The 16,029-nt window shown below is 45.0% G+C and overlaps 1 protein-coding gene across 1 annotated transcript; it reads left to right on the top strand.

Annotated features, from left to right (window-relative positions):
- Positions 1–497: 497 nt before the first annotated feature.
- On the top strand, positions 498–16,029 carry SOBP (sine oculis binding protein homolog (Drosophila); the record flags this gene model as incomplete). The annotated part of the gene is made up of 2 exons (XM_009083484.1): positions 498–2,452; positions 15,840–16,029. A coding segment is annotated over one exon (1,953 nt), but the record flags the coding sequence as incomplete, so codon positions are not given.

Genomic DNA, 16,029 nt, shown 5'->3' with positions numbered 1-16,029 from the left:
CCAACTTATTATTTGATACCCTTAATAGAATACTGAATGTTACTGTGTGCTGCAGTTTAGCAGAAACGGTTTGCAGTCATTTCCAGCGATTTTCTGAGTCCTTTTCCAGTTATCACACTCCTTGTGTAGTATGGCATCTCAGATGGCATAGACGTGCTTAGATTACCACTGAGGAGTAATCACAGCCATACTCATACAGATTTTGTATGCTTACATATGCGTGTTATAACAGTTTATGCCAGCTAAGGATTCTTCTCTGTGGTATGGGATTAAGATATATAATGTGCTGTATCAGGTAGAGCTGAGATCATGGGAGCCAGAAAAGGGAGTGGCATTAAATTCAGTTGGAGAAAAACAAAAGTGCAGTTTTCACAAACTTAATTTTTTTTCCTGTTAGAAAAATAATGTATTTAGCAACTGAAAAATGACTTTTAAAATGACGCTATGAAGAGAAGATTGCTTTTCTTACCTGATTTGATTTTATTGCTGTGTTGTAGGTATGTGACTGGTGTAAGCACATAAGACACACAAAAGAGTATCTGGATTTTGGGGACGGGGAAAGAAGGCTTCAGTTCTGCAGTGCAAAATGTCTCAATCAGTACAAAATGGACATTTTCTACAAAGAGACACAGGCCAATCTTCCAGCTGGACTGTGCAGTACATTACATCCTCCAGTCGAAAATAAAGCAGAAGGCACTGGGGTGCAGCTGCTGACTCCAGACTCTTGGAATATACCGCTAGCAGATGCTCGGAGAAAAGCCCCATCCCCAGCGTCTGCAGCTGGCCAAATTCAAGGTCCTGGACCATCAGCGTCTACCACTGCCTCTCCGTCTGACACTGCCAACTGCTCTGTCACTAAAATCCCCACGCCAGTTCCCAAACCTATTCCCATCAGTGAGAATCCAAATATTCCACCAGTTTCTGTCCAGCCACCTGCTAGCATTGTGCCTCCAATTGGTGTCCCACCTCGCAGTCCTCCCATGGTGATGACAAACCGTGGGCCAGTTCCTCTGCCCATATTCATGGAACAGCAAATTATGCAGCAAATCCGTCCACCATTTATTCGTGGGCCGCCTCACCATGCCTCAAATCCTAACAGTCCTCTTTCAAATCCAATGATTCCTGGCATCGGTCCACCACCAGGTGGTCCCAGAAATATGGGCCCCACCTCCAGCCCCATGCACCGGCCGATGCTTTCCCCCCATATCCATCCCCCTACAACACCTACTATGCCTGGGAATCCTCCTGGCTTGTTGCCACCTCCCCCTCCTGGAGCTCCTTTGCCTAGTCTTCCCTTTCCCCCTGTCAGCATGATGCCAAATGGTCCTATGCCTATGCCACAGATGATGAACTTTGGACTGCCATCCCTTGCCCCACTGGTGCCACCCCCAACTCTACTAGTGCCATATCCTGTCATTGTCCCTTTGCCCGTTCCCATCCCCATTCCCATCCCCATCCCTCACATCAATGACTCCAAACCCCCCAATGGCTTCTCCAGCAACGGGGAAAGCTTCATTCCAAGTACCTCCAGTGAGACGCCTGGGGCAAAGCCAACCAATAGCTCTTCATCCCCTCGAGAGTCAAAGCAAGGATCATCTAAATCCTCTGACTCATCGCCGAGCTGCTCAGGCCAGTCCCTTAATCAAGCTCAAGTGCTTCAGGAGCACAGTAAAAATGAAGTTGTTGACTTGACTGTCAGACCTAGTAGTCCAGTGAACAGTAAATTTGGTTTCCCCAGTGTGCTACAGGGCCCACAGGATGGTGTGATAGACCTAACAGTAGGCCACCGGTCTAGGCTGCACAACGTTATCCACAGGGCTTTACATGCCCAAGTGAAAGTTGAACGTGAACCTAACAGTGTTGTAAATTTGGCTTTTGGTAGCTCAGACAAAAGGAACTGCAGTGACTGCAGGGACAACTGCAGCCCAGTTGACTCAAAAACGTTACCGTGCAGTGATGGAGCTCACTGCTGTCCTGTCTCCTTGGCCTCCGGCACGCCGGGACTGGAAGCTGGCGCAGCGGTGTGCAACGTCATTGTGAATGGCACAAAGAGCACGGAGGGTTCCAAGAACCCAGAGCCTCCCCAGGAGCCCAAAAAGCCTCAGCCCCCGGAGGAGCTGGCAGTGAGTGAGCTGGAGTCTGTCAAGGAGAACAACTGTTCATCAAACTGCCACCTTGAGGGAGATGCTGGCAAGAAGACCGGGGAGGAGCCCCTTGCCGGGGGAGACAAACAGGACCCGAACCTTAACAATCCAGCAGACGAGGACCATGCGTATGCTTTGCGGATGCTGCCCAAGACAGGTTGTGTGATCCAGCCTGTGCCAAAACCAGCAGAAAAGACTGCTATTGCGCCGTGCATTATCTCAACGCCAATACTCAGCACAGGGCCAGAGGATCTGGAGCCACCATTGAAAAGAAGGTGTCTCCGAATTCGAAATCAGAATAAGTAAAGGTTTGTGTAATCACTACTGCCTTCTGTGTGAATAGAATTGAGTATTTTCAGGTATGAGGTCAAACTCGTGTGGATGTTGTCTTTATGAAACAAAAAAAGATACAAATTCCAATTTATCAGCACTTTCAGAAATCTATTTGTGTTTTAATATTTGTATTGTTTTTACTATTTGTGTTGTATTGCATTTGTACTTGTCAGTACTCCATCCATCAGCAGCCTCATTACACTTTTGCTCACAGAACATTCCGTGATGGTGCTAGCTGTGAAGTTATTGTGCTGTGTATGTCAAAGTCAGTGGTTTTCTGCCTGGAATATGGTTTAGGTTTGGGCCATTAATCTGCTTACTTATTCCAGCTGAGTTACACAGCAACTCAAGCCTTCATGATGATGATTGAAATTGCCCTGCAGCATAGCATAGAGCAGGATGACCCAGCTGCTGCCTGCTAGCTCAGATCCAATGGACTTGACAAATGGTCATCTCCAACCATCATACTTTGCTCTGCCTCCAGACTGCATGCTGGCTTTCTGCTGGGCTGTTCTCTGGGGTCTGAACCCCCTCTCCCTGAGCTTTCCTTCCTTGTGTATTGGTGCTTAAGGACTGCCTGCTGTTTGGGACTTCCCTGCTCTAGTTTATTGCAGCAAGAGTTGTGTCACGGGGCTTTACTTCCTTACCTGAGATATCTGCCTTTGGTGCAAGTCTCCCACCTTAGAAAAGCAGCTGTGGTTTCCCCAAGCCCTGCAGTTGGTATATGTGTGTGGTTCCTGGTAGGGCTGCAAAGCAAGGCAGAGATATGGGTAACTCCACTAACAACCATGGCTTGTCCAAGGACAGTGCTCCAGAGGCAGAAACCCCTCATCCTTCATTCCCAACCCACAGCCTACCGAATCCCTCTGATAAAATAGCATCTTTGCAAAAGTCTTAGTTTAATATATGTCTGATGCTTCAAACCTGTGAGCAAGAAACAAATGTAATTGCATTTGTTTAGATTCACAAGCAAGGAGAACTTCTTTCAGGAAATGGGGAAATGGTGGGTGTTGCAAGAAATCTGTTCAGCAGTAAAATACTGACGGTTTGCCGGATGTGGCTTGGTGATGTGCCAGATTTCATTACAATCCATGGAATATTCTGTAGCCTCCAGTAAATCCCTGTCCCTGGTAGCACAAATAGCGACTGCAGCGGTGCTTGGCACCTACAGCCATAGATAGCAGCAGCATGCTGTGGAATCTGGGCCATTGCAGATCTCCCTGCTCCATCAGTGCAGGCTAATTGCACCATCAAAGATATAGAGTATAGTCAGACTCTGTTTGTTAACACTGCATTCCCTGTGCTGGTTGCAGTGCCAGAAGCATTACTTCCCTTGGTCACAAACAGTATTTATTTACTTTCTTCAGTGGAACACAATCATTATTCTTTGCTCTCAGTATGTGCTGCCACATTTAAAAGATACATTTGCAAGAACAGAGGGTAATTGTAACATTCTTGGACTAATAACCAACATATGCAATAACTCAGAAGTCAAATGAATATTTAAAATCTCTACATGCTCCTAGGTCCTACTAGTCGGGATTCCCTTACCCAACCCTGAGGTATGGATGGACTATATGTCCTCAGTATTGAGCTCTTTATTGCAAACCCCAATGTTACCTTTGGAGCTTGAAAGATTCTCTTCATAAATGTATGCATGTTTCTACCTAAGGGCAGTGATTTGATCTAGTGAGAAGGCCACTATTTGGCTGTGTCCTTTTTATTTCGTTTTAGAAGAGCCATGGTTAACCCTTCCTTTCCCACTTGGTTAAAGCTCCTCATAGCTGTTTGTTTCAAGCCAGTGCTAGGAGACTTGCACATTTGTGTGCTTACATTGTAGTGAAAGACAGGCTGGTTCTTAGCAGCTATTTCTGCTTGCGTGGACCATCCAGGCTGCAGCAATGCCACCTCTCCAAGGTCCCAATCCCAAGAGGAGTTTAGTGTCATTCAGAGTCAGAGCTTAAAAACTCGGAGAGGGTTCTGGCTGCACCAGGTTGTACATTTTTGCATATTGACGTGATTATACATGACAACATTTCACAGATAGTATTTGACAAAGTGAGCAAACTGAACAAGCTGCATCGGAAAGACAAGAAGAATGTTTTGTCACTTAGTTACTGTCCTCAGCTCTTTGTATTCTCTAAATGTCAATAACTGCCACTGTGGTTATTCTCAGGAATATCCATTTTTTGATTCATTTAGAGTTTTACGTATTGCTTTGTCTCAGTATTAAGGTTGTCTTACAGGAAAGTTTTCACGTTGCCAGGCAAGATTGATCTGACCCAGTACAGACATGTGGAACGAAGACACAGCTGAGCTAATTGTCTAAACTCTATTTAAATCAACCTAGAGAAGAAGGCACTTCAAAGAGACAGCTGAGCTCAGCCTGAAGTCAACAACTAAGACAGCTCAGATGAATTGTGCCCTAGGAGTCCCTATTTCTCCCCACTGTGAAGAAAACTTAGGGTGACTGGCACAGACATGGATGTCCCCAAAGACATTGAAAGTTTAAAAGTCCAGCCTAGGCATCTGCCATACCTCTGGGGTTTGTGCAATAGCATAGCATGGCACAGTGATGGTAATTAGTCAGTCTGTGTTTCTTTCTCCGGAAAAAGAAAAGTAGCCTCTATGCAGAAGAGTTGTGAGACCAGGATCCTTACGTGCTTCAAGGGACAGAGGATACCCAGAATACTCTGCAGAAATAAACTGCATGGTAACCATCTCATTCCAGTGGGTACCTCAGTGAAATGTGGATGGGTTTTGAACCTCTCAAGGCACGCACAAGTGATTTGTGCAGCTCTGATGATTGATTTGAGGTGAGGACTCTGTGGTTTCATGCAGAGTCCTCCTTTCACTGTTGCTGGTCATAGCCAGTCTGGGGAGCAAGAGGGCTGCTTAGATTTCTGCCCTCCCTGCCTGTGAAGACTGCACAGGGCTCAGAGCCTGCCTGTGTCTATACAGAGGGGCCAAGCAGGGGGAGGAGAACCTCTTGCATCACAGCCCTGACCTCTATTGTACCCAGGGATTCGTTCCTCCTGCCCAGGCCTAGGGAAGCAAATTCCTGCTCCTTCAGCAGCCTGGTTGTGGGGAAGATCCCCCCAAGAGATACACCCAACCTCATAGAAATTCTAATAAGATACAAAGGGGGTAGGAGCTGTACTAATAATTGTATTGACGTGAGCCCTTGGAGGTTTGTATCGATTGCACTGGCCACACTAATGTGGGAGAAGAAAAAGTCCAGTGTATTGTCTTTTTCCCTCTTGCTTCTCACCTACCCTAATTGGAAAATTTGAACATATTGCCCTAATGTGTAACTTTTTCTGGATTTTATTTCCTATCAAATTGTATGACAAGAAGGAAATTAGCCAAATATTTTTACGGTAGAGTTCTGGACAGACAGATTGAATTCATGTAATAGCAACATGGACTCTCTAAAAGGGAATCAATGCAAGCGTGACCTTTTCAGGCGAGTTGCCAAACTCTGGGTTATTTAATGTACCAATTACTTGATTATTGGAAGTGCTAATCAGCAACATAATCCTTGATTTTAAAGTTTAGTCTCCCCATCAGGATGTGAACTGTCAAGCTGTTGTAGCTTGATGCAATTTGAAGAACCAGCAAAAGGTGTCTCAGTGCCAAAGTCCTACTATGATAAAGGAATGAAGCTAGGAAGAATATTCTGTTGAGTGTTATTTTTTCAAGTCTGAGCAACGCGAGTTTCTAAAATTAGCAGTGTTAGTGTTGCCTGCCTACATGCTTTATGTCCTGGTGGGATCAGCTTTTAACCCTTCAGCTTTGATGTCAGGGTTTCCTAAAGCAAATAAATGAAAACAGTGAGGTCTGCTTGGATTTAACATGATAGTTATGATAAACTAAATTAGAAAATTAAGTGGCACATGCTAAACTCACAACTAGCTTCTGTGTGTGTGTGTTGAGTAATCCTGTGTCGGGGACAGAGGGGTAAGAAAAGGAAGGAGTTTTTCTGCTTGTGCCTGCAGAATTTCTCCCAGAAGTAATGGAAACAGTAGGTGTATGGCCACCTACAGAGCCAATGTGTATGTCCTGGGGTCAGCATCTGCTGAGTTATAGGCCCAAGCCTCCAGCTGCCTAGTCCATGCATTGTAGTCATAAAAATATACAGCATGAAGAACACTCCAGTTCAGAGCAGAAGTAATATATACCCCACTGTGAGCTCCTCTGCCCATAATGGTCCAGCACAAGATTTCCTGCTCTGGTCAGGATTCCTGAGGCAAGGGGCATAGCTATTAACCTCCTTTTCTGCCCTAAGAGTTTTTATTTCTCCCCTGTCACTGAAGCATCTGTCTACTAACATCTCACCTTGCCCTGCTTACTACGATCAGGACAGAATTTGACCTTAAATGTATACTTGAAAACAGATTTTCTATATTTAAACACATTTCTATGTTAGTCGTCCTTGTTGACACAGTACTATGGGCCAGAGCATTAGCTAATTTTAACTGGATGTAGTTCCACTGATGCTAAACTAATTTAAATCAGCAGAGTAATTGGACTCATACACTTAACACCTACTCTTCTGCTTCAGAAGTTTTCCTTCACCTGGCTTCTTATGAGCCTACAGAAATTTTCCATTTATCCAAAGTGGGAGAGGAGAGACTGTTAACACCACAAAGCCTTAAACACATTTGCTGGGAACTGAAGCTTTGCCCTTGAGAGCTGCCTGACTCTAGCAGTGCGATCTTATGTTTCAAAATTGCCTGTGGATGTTCTCAGATATATTAAATCAGAAAAAGGATTTCCCAGGGAACAAATAAAAAAAAAAAAAAGTCAAGAAAAAAAAAGTTCTCAAAATGGTGAAGTATAAAATGACATACTTCCAGGGTGGCTTTCAGCTCCCACGTCTTGCTGCCGGGGTGTGGGAGTGCTAAGTTCCGTCTCGGTGGCAGTAAATAGCAGGCTCATGGTACACTGCCGTAGATCGCTGCACACTCTTTGAATCAAAGGAGCAAGTGCTGATTTCTGATGGGCTCCTCCTACTTTTCTATAAAACCTCATGGGGCGTATGTTTCAGATAGGAAATCTGATTCTTGAACTCAGCTTAGGAAATAACTACACCTCGTCTGATTTGTAAAGGTAATGACCATCTGGGGCTGTTGGCAAACAAAATATACAGCCAGAACTTTAGACAGCAAAAAATGCTATAGCTCGATTGGCAGACCCAGAGAAGTCTGCAGAACCTGTGACTCCTTGACACTGGAGCCTACCTGACAGCTCCCAGGACTTCTGAGATCATTTTGGTGCTTACTTGCCATTCTTAGTTTTAATTGTCTCATGAAATTAAATTATTTGAACTGAAATAAACATCCAATCCATGCCATTCCCTAAGCTGGTAGAACCCACAGTCACAGTGAAACCATGAGCCACTCCTAATTCTTTGCCAGGCTTTAAAGACTGACCAGGCACTTTCATACACATAAGGTCTAATGCTCCTCCTATTTAAGTTGGTTCAGAGCAGATTTGACTGTATCCAAAAGTGTGATGTGCAAAACAGACATATGGGGAGACTCCAGCTCTCCATCACCCTGTTCTCATGCTGCTGAGATGATGAAGTCAGTGGCACAGGGAAGGTTTATGGGGGAGAAAAAACCCCACAATTCATAATTAAGTACAGAGTCCTTAACAGCAAAGAGCATAGTAAAACAGACAGGTACTTTTGTAAAAACATCATCTGAGACATCAATTCCCTTTACATTCAGAGGCCAAGATGCTGGACAGTATGTGTCTGATTGCTACTGAAATCTGATAAGGAGCTAAGCACCTCACAGCCTTTGTGAAGCTTGACCCTGAAACACCATGGCCAACCTCAGTGCAGAGCACTGAGCTCTGAACAACTGTGAGGAGCTTGTAAACTATTTATCAACATTACGAGCAGTACCTGAAAGAGGGAGAGAAAGGAGCAAAACACTTTTGAGGACTGTGGTGGTGAAAAAGTTAGATATACTAAAGCAGTGAGTTGTAGATTTTAAGATTAAATTCTTGTTAGAAAATAAAACCAGTGGAAGATTGAGGCAAAGCAGAAGCAAAGCTCATTGAGCAAGAAGTCAGGAGGAAACCAAACAGCAGCAAGCAAACCTGGAAGCACTTTTTGTTTCCACATTACTTGCTGAGTCTCTGTTTTTAGGCCCCACAATGCATAACAGGCAAGTTAAACCTGTTCCTGGGTTCCTCCATCAGTCAAGGCCTCGTGGCTGAGACCTACTAATCACGGCCTTATTTACATTATTTTAATAATGAGCTGTGTTGCACTCCTGGGACTGGAGGTTTTGTTTGTGATCATCTCATGAGAGCCGTGAATTGAAGTAACCTCTAACATTTTGCAGAGCCCTCAACTATTCAATGTTTGCCTCTACCATGAAAATCACAGCTGATTAAATATCTGGGCTTGATCCTGTTCAGTACTGTGCACACTCAGCGCTCGGTGCTGCTAACACAAGTTGAAGGCCCTCGGCACGTTACAGGTCGAGGTCCTGCCTCTGACGCCTTTGCATGGCTTTACTTCTCCAGACATGATTTGGTATTTGCAAAGAATGGTATTCCTGTACAACATGTGTCTCAATTTGTAACGATATCCTCCCTGCAGCTGGTTTGCTTTTCCAAGTGTTTCTGAGACATTGCTGCCTTAAATTCGAGCCAACCTTCAATAACAAATTATCTGGAGGCAAAGAGGCTGAACTGCATTTACCAGGAGGATGTCTGTACTCTCTGCTGCACTCCATCTTCCAGTCCCAGTCTTGGACTTTCAGGCTGTGTAATGTAATCATCTTCTATGGAAGCACACATTTCCAAAAAAATAAATAAATAAAATAGGGGGTTTAGGGATTGGGTAGTGTTGAGAGAAATAACTATGGAGTTCCAGCCTCTCTGGAAAGATCTGCATCCCATCATCAGGCGATTGATATTGAAACCTATGGTTATAGCAATTTTCAGCTATTTATTTGGAGCCCACATGGTTAAATGTAAAAGTTTGTGTTGCCTGCTTATGCTCCAAATATTTATAAGCTTTCATGAACCACTCCTGCTGCCACTTCTAAGTCGCTTATCCAAAAGGAGGAGAAAAAAAGCCCTTTCCCACAGGAATTCTCCAGCTGAGAGAAGCTTGAACAGGAGTAGAAAAGAGAAGATACATGACAAAGTCACCAAAAATTTGAATTCTGACCCTAAATTTCAAAGATCAATTAAAATGCCAATTCAGTTTGATTTGAAGCAGTTTACAAAATATTGCTGATTATCTTTGATGGTCAAAATATTGTTCCTGTTTTCTTGAGGTAGGAAATAGAGAAAATCTAATACAACGTTTGAGTCTAACACAGGTCTTGCTGTGTCCAGCAGTGCTGGGGACAAGGGACATGCCCTAAAGTGCCTGGCACTGCACTGAGGTCTATGCCAGGTCACATCCACTTGCTCCTTATGTGTTCTGGGTGGGTTTTTCCTCTTCCTTCCCCCAGAGTATAATCTACATGATGTTTTGGCCCCTTACCCTTGGAGGAGTCTGCATCTGCTCTTGCTTAGTCTGGAAAAGAACCAGGACTGGGGCTGCAAGAACCAGGGAGAAACCCTGTGGAGACAGTGCCAGACATGCAGCCCTGGATGGTTGTGGATGGAAGGGTTGTTCATGGGAAAATGGGAAAGTCTTGATTGCATCCTGATATGGGCTGATGAAACTTTTCACTAAAAAGATTCAAAGCTGCTTCTGAAAACGAAAAAAGTATTGTTACTATTGTTGTCGTTATTGTTATAATTTTGTGGCCCACAACACATTTCAGGTTAAAAAGCCAAGCCTGGGTGTAACCCAGGTGAGGAGAAGGACTCTCACAGGGAGGTACAGGCTATGGCTCAGCAAGACACCCATCCTCACCAACTACCACTACCAACAGTTATCCTGACTTTTTCTGGCTATTTAACTGGTTTTACTGGAGCTTGAATAAGAAAAATGAGAAGCACCTTAGAATAGCCAAAAAACTAGTGGTTTGGGCCCACAGGAGGCTGCTGAAATTTAAGTTGAAGTTACTATTCTGATTCAGACAAAATCAAAGGCTTAAAGAAGGGTTATCGCATCACAGTGGTTGCCTGTTTTAAGGAAAAGAGAGTAGAAACTCTCTGGACTTGGTTTGCCTTCTGTTTCAGCTTTTATGTTTGGGGGTTTTTTTTGTTTGTTTGGGGCTTTTTTTGCAAAAACATCCTTGCAAAGTTTCAGCTTTATCCCAGCTTAGAATGGGAGAATTAGCTGAAAATTGGGCTGCTTTTTTTTTTTTCCAGAGGAAAGTCTTATCTTCTGCCACATTTGCACATCAGTGGGGCAAAGCAAACTATTTACAGGGCTGCCAAATGCACTGGGGCTGCACTAACTGAAGGGCAGTGGGCTGCCTTGCTGCTGTGGAGATATACCCAGTTATCCCAGGGTAAATCAGGACTATTTGTTACAAGAGGCACAGCTAGAAATTACAAGTCCAGATCCATGATGGAATTTTTCTCTTTGCATGATTCATGTACATACCTTGAAATGCCCTAAAATATAAACCAGAGAGTCCCTGCTAGTGAAAGCCTGAAAAATGTGGTGCCATGGGGCTGGGCAGGAGGTTGATGTTGGTTGACATTGGGTTCATCTTTAGTTCAGATTGAAAGTGAAGAGGGGTTTCTTGAACTCACTGAGCACTTGTTCTACAAAAAGTTAAACCATGAGAAACTTCTTTGAAATGGTGAAAAATATATGAAGAGAATATTTAGAGAGGCTCTGGAGAGATTTCTGTTTTGGAAAGCACAAAGTGGTGTAGGTGGGGAAGGAAAGATGACAACAGCAAAAAAACCTGAGAGCATCACTAATGCTGAAATCTGGGTAATTTAGAACAAATACTCATCTTACCCTACCAAGATTGGTCTCTGCCTTGCTCCAGAGTTGGTGGATAGAGAGATTCTCCCCAGAGGTGTTTCAGAGCACTAAACTTCAGCAGTGCCTGCTCTAGAGCACTCTTGGGTGTGGGAAGGAGAATGAGGACACTGGTCCTCTCCAGTCAAAATTCCTGAGCCCCTACCTCTCCCCTACCTGTAACACAAGGAAAGGAAAGGAGACAGCTGTGTGATTCAGTGGTTAGCTGCTTTCCCAAAAAACTTGGCAGTGATGGGAACTTGAGGAAATGGAAATTTAAAACACTGTGGCATGGGCAGCTGTTGTGCCCAGGAGAATCCAAATCTGCAGGGGAGAGGAGGTGCCATGGCCCCGGGTCTGTGCAGAGGGTATGGCATGGTGAAGTTACATTGCTGCTTGCTGGTTCAGGGGAGGATTTACAGCAGCCCAGGCCATTCTCCTCAAGTATGTGGCTGGTGTCTGCTGGATTTAAGGAATCCTATTTCCACAGGTGATGAAGAAGAGCTGCATGCTTACCCAGACCAATACTGTACTCCTGTTTTGTCTTTATGGAAATGTATAGTGGAGGAAAGAGACTCCTTTTTGCTTTGCCTCATGCCATATCCCTACCATGGAGCCTGGGGCGAGAAAAGAGCAGTCAGGAGCAGACTCTGCTGTTAGCTGGGGTTTGAATGATTACCAGTGTTTGTGAAAGAGGCAGAGGGGGCTTCACTTCTATCTCATTGCCCTTCAGTGAACTGGCTGCTGGATAAAACCAGGAGCATGAGTCCCATATCTTCTTGGTGGGTCTTGTGGTCTCTTCCACAGTGATGATTCATTTGGTCCTTCTTTTTAAGAGGTGGTTTTCCCTTGGGCCATGCAAGAGCATGAAGGAGAGCCTGAGACTGTATTTCCACCATTTCCTTGCTACATAAGAAGTGCATCGTGATGTACATCCCTGTTCTTAACTTCACCAGCTAGTTTCAGGGATCAATTTAACATACATTGAATGAATGTAGTGAGAGACAGTACTAAATGTACCAGCAGGGAGTGAAATGCAGATGTAAACTGGTGAAATTTCCCCAAAGGCTTTTCTAGGAATTGATGCAGGGAAGTAGGAGTCAGCATGCAACAGACTTTCTTCTATCCAGTTCATCTTTCTCCCTCAAGGTCCTTCCCTGACTACAAGGCAACTGGATACAATTGCAGACATGAGTTCTGGTGCATCCCTGCAACAATTCCGTCCTAGAGTTAGGGGTGTCCTTACTACTTCTGCTTAGGCATAAAAGGAGAGCAAATCCCAAGGCTCTTTAAGGCATTCCTTAAAGTCACAATGTCTGCTCAGATTACAGCTCATGTTTCAGGAGAGCCTGAGTTGCATATCTGAGCCAAAGTTGAGGAGGATCCTTAGCTTACAGGATCAGAGCAGAAGGAAATCACCACCTTTGAAATCAGGGGTTGGTACTTAAGGACTCTGCTTGTTTTCCCATTTGTGCTAGAAGTCTTCCTTGACTTTAGCAGTGTGGCATCCCTTCAGTTAGCTCATGGAAAGATAAATCATTGAGTATTCAGAGGGGAAGGTTTTAATGAAGAAGTTTGAACTGCTTTAAGAATTGCTAAAAAAAATATTAATAAATAAATTGCAGAACTATTACAAGTAACAGATGATTCCCAGAGTGTTTCCAGGGCTGAGCTTGCTCCCATGCTGACTTTAGCTGCACTCTTGTGGTTTATCTTCAGAGCAATTTCCCTGAGAAAATAATTGCAGTGCCTTTACTCTAGGGCCATGCCTGTCCCAGATGAACTAGGCCTTTTTTAGCACATCAGTATTCATTGTCTGTGTGAATTAAGTACTGTGCTAAATGATGGAAACTCTGCCATGCCAGTCCACATCAATGGTTGCCTCAGCCTTCCCCACCCAAGTCTCTGATTTTTTCCTGAACAATGAGATGTGAATCTGGAGACAGAAATGTTCAGTGGAGCATAGAATGAGGGGAAAGCAAGAATGGGAAAAAATGTGTGTGTGGGTGCAAGCATGTGTCCAAAGCCATGTCAATGGCATGGCCTCTCTCAGGGGGCAGGGCATGACTCTGGAGAATACGAGGTAAAAGGAGCTATTGCTGCTGACCATCACTGCCAGTAGGAGTATGCTCCCAGCACGTCGATGCTTTGGCTCATGAGGCAGTGTTGGGAGCAGTCACACAAGTATGAGTGCTTGGGTGTGGGGGAGCAGGAGAAGGACATGCCCCTGCAGATGAGCCACCTAGCAACTCAGCATGGAGTGGAATGAAAAGCACTTCTAGCATTTGGCTCTACCAAGAAGGGCCAAACTTCCCACCACAGCAGTCACAGGGGCCGCACAGGACGAAGGGCTGTAGGTTTGCAGCAGCACCTGAAAAGAGCAGGCTAGATGCAGCAGGGGAGCTTGTGGGGAGGCTTCACCTTAGCTGCCAAACTGACCTGTCATGCTCTAACTCTGTGTTGCTCTGAGCAAGGATTTGAACCCTCACATGTCAGGGCATCAACCAAAGAGGAAACTGTGGGTGCAGCCTGTGCCACAGCTGCTGATTGCTCAGGTTGTGGCTAGCAGCCACAGAGGCCACCAGTGTGGCTCCCATCTATTTCAGGGAAGCCCTGCATTGCTATCTGAGCTCACATAGGTACAGCTCCAAGTCACCTACTTGAGCTGGGTCATCATCCAGTTGAGATATTCTCCCTTCTGCCCCTGCATTAACTGTAGGGCAGAAACGAGCCTTTATTCTTGTTCCTTTTCTGTCATCTTTCCCATGGTGACTCCTGGGTTGGAACTACAGCCTGCCTCTCACTTCTAGATGGTCTTCCAACCCTGGATCAGCCCAGCCCTACTTGGCTTTGGAAAGCAAGCAAAACCTCAGCACGACTCACATAAGCTCAACTCCATGGTGCTTCTTCTATCTGATCAGCAGTATTTGATAAGTGTTGAGGGCAGGTTCAGCTGGGGTGAAGAGCATATGTTGTTCTCCTAAAAAGTAATTTGGGTTTTTTTGGGAGATATAAATAGCTGACTTTATTGTGCTGGTCATGCATGCTAGTGTTGGCATGAGTGCGTAACGTCGAACTGTGAAGTGGTGATGACTCGTGTGTTCTGGTTTCTTTATAGAACTTTGCATGCTATGCCTGATATGGATTTTTTTTCTGTCACTTGATCGCTACAAAGATGCATTCATCAAATGCAATTAGTGCCATATAAGCCAGTCAACAGGGAAGGTCCTTCTAGACAGTCTGTACACTCTGTTACACTGAGTCTATCTGCAGTAGGGGAAAATAGAACTTACACAGCAGAAAGCAGCAAGAGCCACTGAACTTCTTTATGCCCTCCCTCCCAAATCACTTATTGGTCTGTGCAATGCCATCCCATGCCATTGGAGACTGGTTAGTCAGGGATGGAAATTCATTTCCATTGATGTGTGGAAAGAGAGGAGCAAGCAAAATACCTGAAGTTCATACAGACATTACAGGCTTTATTTTCTCTGCTTCCCTTGTTGCAGAAAGATTTCAAGCCAAAAAAGTGACAGAAAGCAGTTGTGTACTTTATAGAGAGTACTTGGTAGGTGGATACATCCCAGTTCTCAGTCTAGTTCTTGTTCACAGCTCTCTGTACACACAGAGAGGCACATCACTGGGCACATTGCCTGAAAGCTCAAATGTTACTCCTTAACCTAGATATAGTGGTCCCAATGTCTTGGCAATTTATGCTGGTCAGCATATTCAATGTGCCTTCGAGTCTCTGCTTTGAGAAAGGTGGAGGTTTGGCGAGGGTGTTGAGCATACACCTCTCCTTTATATGAGTATGAATTTGGGGAAAGGCCAAGAGGTGCATCTTCAGTTTGCATGCATAGCATGGATAGTACCTACAGAGTTAGCTCTGTAAGTGGAAGATAAGTATTTACACGAAAAGGAAGCTGTCTCCAGATATTGTCCCAGTTTCCGTGTGAGACCGATCAGCCCTGTGGAGCCTGTGCACTGGAGGGTCTCTGGGGAGCTCTGGCACATAGGGTATTCCCTGTCCTATCCCCATCCCAGGTGCTGGGGCATCCTTGTACAAATGTTTCCCCTTCTCTGACTCCACTTTCACATCTGTGCTGTGAAGAGAACAGCACACAGCAGCTCTGTAAAGCTCGCTGAGATCACAGAGTGAAGGATACTGTATAATTGCAAAGTATCATTATTCTTGTAGGATGAAAGGTGCTCTATGAATTCCAGAGACCCAACTATGATTCTATCAGTTTCCAGCTTTTTATCACAGGAATTCCTCCAGCAGCCTCAGAGGCTGCATGTCCCAGTGGTCTTTGTGGCACAAAGGGCAACCTCAGCCAACGCAAGGGTTTGTGCCTCAGCCTGGCTGCCTGCCCAGCGTAAGGCTGCGTGGGATGTGAGCTCAGGCTGCCTGCACTGAGTCTCCTGCTGCTTGTCCTGACCCCCTCTGCTTGTCTGCTTTGCAGGAACGCTGGCTGACAGGGTACCTTGCATGGAGAAAGGAAGCAGAGCAAACCACGTCACTCCACCAACTGACACCAGCTGGTCAGCTCACCACCCCCTCTGGCTGAAAGTCCAGCAAAGAAAGCAGCTTCCTGTCATGAAGCCCCTCCGAGGAAGCCTCGGTCCCACGGGTGCCTTTGACCCAGAAGACAG

Source organism: Acanthisitta chloris, unplaced genomic scaffold, assembly GCF_000695815.1.
Source record: "Acanthisitta chloris isolate BGI_N310 unplaced genomic scaffold, ASM69581v1 scaffold5731, whole genome shotgun sequence".
Taxonomy (NCBI): domain Eukaryota; kingdom Metazoa; phylum Chordata; class Aves; order Passeriformes; family Acanthisittidae; genus Acanthisitta; species Acanthisitta chloris.
The sequence above is the reverse complement of the archived record's forward strand: the minus strand, read 5'-3'. Positions and strand labels throughout refer to the sequence as shown.